The sequence below is a fragment of the Hippocampus bargibanti genome, linkage group LG03, assembly GCF_051943395.1.
Source record: "Hippocampus bargibanti isolate YZ-2025 linkage group LG03, ASM5194339v1, whole genome shotgun sequence".
Classification (NCBI taxonomy): domain Eukaryota; kingdom Metazoa; phylum Chordata; class Actinopteri; order Syngnathiformes; family Syngnathidae; genus Hippocampus; species Hippocampus bargibanti.
The window spans coordinates 13,590,097-13,600,613 of record NC_142736.1 but is presented as its reverse complement, the minus strand read 5'-3'; the positions used below and the strand labels follow the sequence as shown (position 1 = coordinate 13,600,613).

The 10,517-nt window shown below is 44.5% G+C and overlaps 2 protein-coding genes and 2 pseudogenes across 2 annotated transcripts in view; all 4 read left to right on the top strand.

The window, feature by feature from the left end:
- The first annotated feature begins 39 nt into the window (after nucleotides 1-39).
- The window catches only part of glceb (glucuronic acid epimerase b), a 32,716-nt gene continuing 22,238 nt past the window's right edge, over nucleotides 40-10,517 (top strand). Inside the window, exon 1 of the mRNA XM_088992070.1 lies at nucleotides 40-208. The gene's annotated coding sequence lies outside the window, so the exon portion shown is untranslated. The remainder of the gene's footprint in view (nucleotides 209-10,517) is intronic.
- LOC148900402 (uncharacterized) lies at nucleotides 2,425-4,106 on the top strand (annotated as a pseudogene).
- LOC148900400 (uncharacterized) lies at nucleotides 5,060-10,017 on the top strand. Its single transcript, XM_088993122.1, has 2 exons — nucleotides 5,060-5,689; nucleotides 8,692-10,017. The coding sequence occupies exons 1-2, from the start codon at nucleotides 5,060-5,062 to the stop codon at nucleotides 10,015-10,017; spliced, it is 1,956 nt and encodes a 651-aa protein (XP_088849248.1).
- LOC148900401 (zinc finger protein 445-like) lies at nucleotides 6,683-7,267 on the top strand (annotated as a pseudogene).

Below are 10,517 nucleotides of genomic sequence, written 5' to 3'. Positions count from 1 at the left end.
CGATATCACAAATCCTTCAGCTCGAGGCAGACCCTTCACTGAGCGGTGTCAGTCGCCGTTGTGCATCAGAAGCGCTACATTCAGTTTGTCCTCTGGTTGCTTCTGTCGAGTGTGAAGTGTTAATCTTTTCAACTGACCTACAGAGGAAAACAACAACAGTTGGCGTGGTCGATTCAAGTCGGTACCTTCATCACCATTAATGCTGCAGGTAAGGTCGGGAAAAGCGCGTCTTTTTGGCTTCATTTTTTACATACTCATATCTATCCACAGCTAGCTGGATCACTCTCGTATTTAACGAGCTCCTCCACAAAAACAGAGAGAGAAGAGAAAAAACAATCGCCAATTATCCTCTCCCAAAACACATTGTTCATCGTAATGACTTTCTCGTCCCGTGTATCTAATAGTATCGATCACACCGGCTCATGTTAAACAAAACTAAAAAAAGAATGCAGTAACTTCAAATCCCACCGTCCCCTTGGGATATGAAGCCACCCTTAGCTTGTATGCTAACGACTCGTATGATTAATCCAAACGGATTCGCTTGCTGGGGCACAGTGCTCCCTTGTTCAGTTGTGTAATGATCCTTTTCGTTATTGCTATTCAGTACTTCTGAAGCTGCTTCACAAAGAGTCTCAACATTTGGTCATTTCGGATCCATGCCAGCAACTATGTCGATGTATGTACCATGTTTTACTCCGTCAGAATGCAGATATTTTGCACGGTTTCGGCTGTCGCCTTTAAATCTCTCATCCTGATTACGCCCCGTCTGCAAAGTCCTGTTGATGTAAACTGCGATGTAGTTCACTGACGACGGCTTTAATTTTGTTTAGTTGAGTTTTATGTTTGTTAAATACTTCAAACTGACACTGAAACGATGCTCCATTTGAGGCAATTGAATTATAGACGGCAAAACATCAAACTTTGATTTCTTTGCAGCATACATTGAAAATAGGATGCATCATTTTCTGTTAAAAAAACGCGTAGACGTATGAATATCAGCACACACGTCTTCCTCTCCAAGACTTAGGGTTTAGGTTGAATAGCGGAAAGTAAAAACATTGCAGACGAGGACAGATGTACTGAGTTGTTTGTAAACTCGATTGAATTAGACTGCAGGAGTGATCATGTCAATGCACTTACCGGGCTCCTCATGTGGGTCACACTGTGGTACAATAGTGTCCAATGGTAGCCAATGACAAGCTCCAAATTTAAAGCAGAACTGGTTCAGTTGCCCTGTGGACAAATACTTTAAAACATGTTTTAACATTTACATATCACTTCCCTTCATCCTTTTGTATCCATAAAGTAGATTACTGCAATTAGTTTGGTTTAAAATGCAAGCATCAAACATCTATTGTTATTATTATACATTAGAAGAGACAATTGATAAAGTGTGTCAGAGTATATTTTTTAATATTGTTCAAGTTGGAACAGGAATCCAAAATTGGTTTGCTGGTGACAAGATACAAGAACATAAACGACTGTACATCAATCTAAGTTCATGTTGCTTGCTGGCTTGCCGGAAAGATGGCATGTGTGGCATTTTCTTTCTTTTAACTGTAGACATCATGGTCCATCAATGCACAAAACTTAATCTTCCAATATAGGTGCCATGGTACCTCTGCTTGGAACGTCTCTTCACCCAAAATTTTCAAATTAGGAAATGTCTCAACGGACACATTTTCTTGTGACTGAATTTCTTCCAGATCCATTTAATTTCGTAAGGAGAGGTACAACTGTAATTTATACTGTATCCTAGTCATGATATATATTCCGATTGTTTTTTTTCTTCTGAAAACAAAGCCTGTTTCGAGCCACCACAAGCCAATTTTCAAAATGTCAATGATTATTTCCAAACTTCAGTGATTATTTCTTATTTTGCATCATTGTGGAGTTTGCATGTTCTTCCCAGGCTTGCATGGGTCTTCTCGGTGTCCTCCGGTTTCCACCCACATTCCAAATACATGTATAGAAGCTGGTTGAGCGCTCTAAAATTGTCCCCCTGAGTGAGTGTGAACGTATAGAGTTGTTCATTTGTGTACTCCGCGTTTGGCTGGCAACCAGTTCAGGGTGTCCCCAGCCTATTGCATGATGACGGCTGGAAAGGGCTTCAGTTGAGAGACAGCAACTTGCGGTCCGGGCTGCAGTGTGCGTCGAGCTTCATGACATGAGTGCACCGTTCTTTGTTGATATAGAAGTATATTCCACCACCTTTGGGTTTCCCCGATTGCTCCGTGTCGTGATCGACTTGGCGGCGACGGAAGCAGGGTAGGTGTAGCGTGGAATCTGGGTGGCAGTCACTGAATGTGCAAATGTTTTATTGGTCTTTGTGAGGAAAAGTTATTCCATCATGTCTCACAGTTGTTCCTGAGAGGTCCCACATATATTAAGGACTATCCTTCTGTCATGATGCCAAAAGAAATGTTAAATAATTTTGTGTGTTCTGGATTTTGGATGGGAGAAAGGTGCGCATTTCTCCCCATCCAAAACAGTAGAGTTGGGCGACCACTAATTGATTGAGACTGATTGAGAAGGTGATTGCAACCACCTGGGAATGGCCAATTGCCGCTGGGATCTGATTGGCCAGAAGCTCAGGTGAAGCACCTTCAAAACTAGACTGAGCCAGTCACTTCGAGGAGGAAGAAGAGGGACAAAGGACAAGCTGGAGAGCGGTGTTACCTGTGGTCTGTTGAAAGCTGATATCAACTTCAAATAAAGAAAACTCACAATACCCTTCCTGCATCTGGCTGAGTGAACTTTTATCCTCTTTCCACCTGCTTGCTGTATCGCCCGCACGACAATTGGTGGCAGTGGTGGGATCGTTACGCCTTGCTGGAGTGGAAAGGATAAGAGGAAGCCGAGATGGAGAAGGTGGGACGAGGAAGAAGACGTGCAGCACGGGCCAACCAAACTGAACTGGAGAGTTCTGAAGAGGATCAAGGAAACCAGCAGCTTGGGTTGCCCCAAGACGATGCCGTTCTTTATTTCCATGAGGCGTCTGGCCAAGCCAAGGCTGGAACTGGGCAGAGTGAGCCAGAACCAGTGGTGAAGCCTAAGACTCAGACAGTGAGTACCACCAGAGCTCAACTTAATGAGGAATTGGTGAAAGAAATCAGAACTTTCATGCAACACTCTAAAGATAGAGAGGGGGTGTTGATTGAACAAATCAACCAATTAAGAAATCAGATGCTCCTCAACAAGCAAGAATGGACATTTGATTATCAATCGAGTCAACATTATCCTCAAAAAGCAGAGCCGCAAAACACTGACCCTCGAACATCCAGACCAACAAACCTTCCTCCGGCACAAGAAACCTCCAAGTCGGGTTACCTACCATATGCCCAACCCCCACATTTTCCTCATCAAAGACAAGCTGCAGTTCCCATGGTTTCTGAACCGAGAATTCCAGAACTGAGAGAGGGTGAAGATGCAGAAAGTTTTTTCGTCAGGTTTGAAAGAATAGCTAAAACCTGGGGGTGGAATTATAAAGAGTGGGCTGCTCGAGTAGTGACCTTGCTGACTGGAAAGGCACTTGAGGCATATGCTGGCATGGATGAAGAGCAGGCTGAGTCCTACGAAGCCATTAAAGCAGCAGTATTAATCAAATACAACGTTACTGAAGAAACCTATCGACAGAGGTTTCGCAGTACGATTGTTCCAACAGGAGAGACTGTCACAGAAAGTTATAATCGACTGAAAGGACTTTACAGGAGGTGGATGCGCCCTGATCACCGCAGCAAGGATCAGATTGGAGAAGTCGTGATTCTGGAGCAGTATCTGAGAGTTCTTCAACCTGAGGTCCGCATTTGGGTAAAGGAGCACAAGCCTAAGACTGGAGAAGAAGCAGCGGAGTTGGCTGAGCGCTACGTAGCGGCACACCGGGAGTCGTACAGGAAAAAGGGACCATCGGCAAAGCTGAAATACGAGAGCCCTCAAACCATTCAACATGCAGACTTGGGTAAAGCTGACAATGGGGCTCAGAGACAGTCTGGAAAGTTTCAACCAAGAGGTGACTTTATTTGTTTTAATTGTCAGCAACGTGGCCACAAGGCTTCCGTGTGTCCTGTGCGCCAACCCAGAGCCGTAGAATTTTGTTCAGTTCCTAAAGCTGGGCAGGAAAGCTGTCCAAATGGAAATTATTGCAAACATAGACATACAACATCTGTTACGGTAAATGGGAAAGTGGTAAAAGCACTGGCCGACACAGGCAGCAATCAAACATTAGTCAGAGGGAGTTTAGTCAGTAATGACATGCTCAATTATGATCAAGTTGTAAATATTACTTGTGTTCATGGTGACAGTCATGATTATCCCACCACCAAAATGACCTTTGAGATTGATGGCCAATTTTTCATACTTAAGGTTGGCGTATTGAAGAATTTATTTTATGATGTCGTGTTGGGGGATGATTTTCCTGTATTGGACAATGTTGTCCATAAAATTGCGAAGGATTGCACATGTATGGCAGTCACTAGGTCTCAAACAAAAGTTTTGGAACCATTGCCTAATCTTGATGATACACTTGTCCAAGCAGGAGGCAAGGTAAAGAAAAGTAGACGACAGCGCAGACAGGAAAAGAACTGGAGATGCGTTCCTACTAGCATTCCAATGCAAACTGGTATGGAGGGCACGAGCATTAAAGCAGAGTGGCAGATTCCAGAGAACTTTAAGGATCATCAAAAAAATGATCCAACTTTGAAATCACTGTTTGAGAAGGTTTATGAGGTTGATGGGGTGCCAGTGAATAGCACAAAGTGTTTAGGAAAATTCACCAGGAGACCCGTTTATGTTAAAAAACGCCTTATTGTATCTCTCTGACACTGCAACACCTAGATTAGTTATCCCTACCATTTACAGGCAGCTCATCTTACATTTAGGACACACTATTCCTTGGGCTGGACATCTAGGACAGGCAAAGACGTATGACAGAGTCAGTCAGCGATTCTATTGGCCAGGGCTCTATAAAGATGTACAAGAATATTGTAGGCAATGTGGCACTTGTCAGATGGTTGCACCAGCAAAAAAATCTGATAGGGGCTACTTACAGCCATTACCTATCATGAGTGTCCCCTATGACAGGATAGCCATGGACATTATTGGCCCATTGCCAAAAAGTAGCTCAGGATGCAAGTATGTTCTTGTAATTTGTGATTATGCAACCAGGTACCCAGATGTTTACCCATTACGTTCTATGCAGGTGAAACATGTAGTCCGATGTTTGGTTGAGTTATTCTCGAGAACAGGCATACCTAAAGAGATATTAACAGACCAAGGTACAAACTTTATGTCTCACCTGATGAAAGGCCTATATAGCCAGCTTGGAGTTAAAGGAATAAGAACCACTCCTTACCATCCTGAAACCGATGGTCTGGTTGAAAGATTTAATGGGACATTAAAACAAATGCTGAGGAAGTTCATTCATGAAACTGGTAAAGACTGGGACAAATGGCTGCCTTTTCTATTATTTGCTTACCGAGAAGTGCCCCAAGCGTCAACTGGTTTTTCTCCTTTTGAGTTGCTTTATGGTAGACAGGTTCGTGGACCCCTGGACATGCTGAAGGAGAACTGGGTGGCTGGAGAGGCGACGTCACGCAGTGTCATCTCCTATATTCTTCAAATGAGGGACAAGTTGGAGAACTTCAGGGAGATGGCAAAGAAGCACATGGAGGAGAGTCAACGAAACCAAAAGGTGTGGTATGATAAACACGCCAGAGAGAGAGATTTGCACCCTGGACAGAAGGTGTTAATATTGCTGCCTACGGGACCAAGTAAGCTACTGGCAAAGTGGCAGGGCCCGTACACTGTGACAAGGAGAATAGGACCTGTCACATATGAGATTCTCTGCCCTGACAGACAAAAGAAAAAGCAGATTCTACATGTGAACCTCCTGAAGGTGTATGCAGAGAAACAAGTGGAACCATTGAGCTCCCAGAGCCTATTCATCAGAGAAATCTCGGTTACTGAGAAGGAGGAGATGGATGAGGCTGTGATGACACCCAAGAGGGAATGGGGTAATTCTAAAGAGACCTTGTTACACCTGACCCCAAAGCAACAAATTCAGTTAGCAGAGGTAAGGGAATCATTTCCTTCCCTATTCAAAGATAAACCCGGACGAACTAATCTCATCACCCACAAGATTGTGCTCAAAGAAAATAAACCTGTACGTTTGAGGCCATATCGGATTCCGGAGCGGCAGGTTGAACCACTGAAGCAGGAGGTACGAGCAATGCTTGATATGGGGATCATCGAACCATCTAAAAGTGAGTGGTCTAACCCAATAGTGTTTGTACCTAAAAAGGACACCGCTCAACTACGATTCTGCTCAGACATGAGAAAGCTCAATAGTGTCTCATGTTTTGACTCCTACCCTATGCCTCGTATTGATGAGCTGCTGGAGAGATTGGGGCGAGCGAAATTTATTACAACGCTGGATCTGTGTAAAGGATACTGGCAGGTCCCTCTCGATCCCACCTGCAAAGAATACACAGCTTTTCAGATTCCGGGGTTAGGGCTCTTCCACTACACAGTTTTACCATTTGGTCTGCATGGAGCACCAGCGACCTTTCAAAGATTAATGGATATTATCCTGAAGGACTGTTCCAGTTTCTCAGCTGCCTATCTTGATGACGTCGTGATCTACAGTGAAGGTTGGGAGGACCATCTCCTGAGTGACCTTGCTGACTGGAAAGGCACTTGAGGCATATGCTGGCATGGATGAAGAGCAGGCTGAGTCCTACGAAGCCATTAAAGCAGCAGTATTAATCAAATACAACGTTACTGAAGAAACCTATCGACAGAGGTTTCGCAGTACGATTGTTCCAACAGGAGAGACTGTCACAGAAAGTTATAATCGACTGAAAGGACTTTACAGGAGGTGGATGCGCCCTGATCACCGCAGCAAGGATCAGATTGGAGAAGTCGTGATTCTGGAGCAGTATCTGAGAGTTCTTCAACCTGAGGTCCGCATTTGGGTAAAGGAGCACAAGCCTAAGACTGGAGAAGAAGCAGCGGAGTTGGCTGAGCGCTACGTAGCGGCACACCGGGAGTCGTACAGGAAAAAGGGACCATCGGCAAAGCTGAAATACGAGAGCCCTCAAACCATTCAACATGCAGACTTGGGTAAAGCTGACAATGGGGCTCAGAGACAGTCTGGAAAGTTTCAACCAAGAGGTGACTTTATTTGTTTTAATTGTCAGCAACGTGGCCACAAGGCTTCCGTGTGTCCTGTGCGCCAACCCAGAGCCGTAGAATTTTGTTCAGTTCCTAAAGCTGGGCAGGAAAGCTGTCCAAATGGAAATTATTGCAAACATAGACATACAACATCTGTTACGGTAAATGGGAAAGTGGTAAAAGCACTGGCCGACACAGGCAGCAATCAAACATTAGTCAGAGGGAGTTTAGTCAGTAATGACATGCTCAATTATGATCAAGTTGTAAATATTACTTGTGTTCATGGTGACAGTCATGATTATCCCACCACCAAAATGACCTTTGAGATTGATGGCCAATTTTTCATACTTAAGGTTGGCGTATTGAAGAATTTATTTTATGATGTCGTGTTGGGGGATGATTTTCCTGTATTGGACAATGTTGTCCATAAAATTGCGAAGGATTGCACATGTATGGCAGTCACTAGGTCTCAAACAAAAGTTTTGGAACCATTGCCTAATCTTGATGATACACTTGTCCAAGCAGGAGGCAAGGTAAAGAAAAGTAGACGACAGCGCAGACAGGAAAAGAACTGGAGATGCGTTCCTACTAGCATTCCAATGCAAACTGGTATGGAGGGCACGAGCATTAAAGCAGAGTGGCAGATTCCAGAGAACTTTAAGGATCATCAAAAAAATGATCCAACTTTGAAATCACTGTTTGAGAAGGTTTATGAGGTTGATGGGGTGCCAGTGAATAGCACAAAGTGTTTAGGAAAATTCACCAGGAGACCCGTTTATGTTAAACGCCTTATTGTATCTCTCTGACACTGCAACACCTAGATTAGTTATCCCTACCATTTACAGGCAGCTCATCTTACATTTAGGACACACTATTCCTTGGGCTGGACATCTAGGACAGGCAAAGACGTATGACAGAGTCAGTCAGCGATTCTATTGGCCAGGGCTCTATAAAGATGTACAAGAATATTGTAGGCAATGTGGCACTTGTCAGATGGTTGCACCAGCAAAAAAATCTGATAGGGGCTACTTACAGCCATTACCTATCATGAGTGTCCCCTATGACAGGATAGCCATGGACATTATTGGCCCATTGCCAAAAAGTAGCTCAGGATGCAAGTATGTTCTTGTAATTTGTGATTATGCAACCGGGTACCCAGATGTTTACCCATTACGTTCTATGCAGGTGAAACATGTAGTCCGATGTTTGGTTGAGTTATTCTCGAGAACAGGCATACCTAAAGAGATATTAACAGACCAAGGTACAAACTTTATGTCTCACCTGATGAAAGGCCTATATAGCCAGCTTGGAGTTAAAGGAATAAGAACCACTCCTTACCATCCTGAAACCGATGGTCTGGTTGAAAGATTTAATGGGACATTAAAACAAATGCTGAGGAAGTTCATTCATGAAACTGGTAAAGACTGGGACAAATGGCTGCCTTTTCTATTATTTGCTTACCGAGAAGTGCCCCAAGCGTCAACTGGTTTTTCTCCTTTTGAGTTGCTTTATGGTAGACAGGTTCGTGGACCCCTGGACATGCTGAAGGAGAACTGGGTGGCTGGAGAGGCGACGTCACGCAGTGTCATCTCCTATATTCTTCAAATGAGGGACAAGTTGGAGAACTTCAGGGAGATGGCAAAGAAGCACATGGAGGAGAGTCAACGAAACCAAAAGGTGTGGTATGATAAACACGCCAGAGAGAGAGATTTGCACCCTGGACAGAAGGTGTTAATATTGCTGCCTACGGGACCAAGTAAGCTACTGGCAAAGTGGCAGGGCCCGTACACTGTGACAAGGAGAATAGGACCTGTCACATATGAGATTCTCTGCCCTGACAGACAAAAGAAAAAGCAGATTCTACATGTGAACCTCCTGAAGGTGTATGCAGAGAAACAAGTGGAACCATTGAGCTCCCAGAGCCTATTCATCAGAGAAATCTCGGTTACTGAGAAGGAGGAGATGGATGAGGCTGTGATGACACCCAAGAGGGAATGGGGTAATTCTAAAGAGACCTTGTTACACCTGACCCCAAAGCAACAAATTCAGTTAGCAGAGGTAAGGGAATCATTTCCTTCCCTATTCAAAGATAAACCCGGACGAACTAATCTCATCACCCACAAGATTGTGCTCAAAGAAAATAAACCTGTACGTTTGAGGCCATATCGGATTCCGGAGCGGCAGGTTGAACCACTGAAGCAGGAGGTACGAGCAATGCTTGATATGGGGATCATCGAACCATCTAAAAGTGAGTGGTCTAACCCAATAGTGTTTGTACCTAAAAAGGACACCGCTCAACTACGATTCTGCTCAGACATGAGAAAGCTCAATAGTGTCTCATGTTTTGACTCCTACCCTATGCCTCGTATTGATGAGCTGCTGGAGAGATTGGGGCGAGCGAAATTTATTACAACGCTGGATCTGTGTAAAGGATACTGGCAGGTCCCTCTCGATCCCACCTGCAAAGAATACACAGCTTTTCAGATTCCGGGGTTAGGGCTCTTCCACTACACAGTTTTACCATTTGGTCTGCATGGAGCACCAGCGACCTTTCAAAGATTAATGGATATTATCCTGAAGGACTGTTCCAGTTTCTCAGCTGCCTATCTTGATGACGTCGTGATCTACAGTGAAGGTTGGGAGGACCATCTCCTGCACATCAAGACCGTCCTTGGGAAAATACAAGCGGCTGGACTTACAATTAATGAGCAAAAATGCTCCTGGGCACAAGAAGAGGTGCGTTACCTGGGACATTTGATTGGGAAAGGAAAGATTCAGCCCCAGGTGGAGAAAGTGAAGGCCGTGGAGAAGATACCACCTCCCCAGACCAAGAAGCAATTGAGGTGATTTCTTGGGCTGATTGGTTGGTATAGGCGGTTTATTCCACACTTTGCTACATTAGCTGCTCCTTTAACCGACATGACAAGAAAGAACATCAAATCACCTCTACCATGGACAGCAGCATGTGACCAAGCTTTTAGGGCCTTGAAATATTTCATCATTCAAGCTCCTGTCGTACAGAGTGTAGATTTTGCCAAGGAGTTTCTAGTCCAGGTGGATGCTTCGGATGTTGGTCTCGGCGCAGTTCTGGTACAGGGCAGTGCTGGAGAAGAGAGACCCATCCTGTTCCTGAGTAGGAAACTCTATGAGAGGGAGAAGAAATACTCCACAATTGAGAAGGAGGCCCTAGCCATCAAGTGGGCAATTGACTCACTCCGTTACTACCTCCTAGGACGGGAATTCAGATTACAGACTGACCATCGCGCCCTGAAGTGGATGCACTCCATGCAACACCAGAATGCGAGGATACTGCGGTGGTGTCTTGCCCTTCAGCCATACCAGTTCAC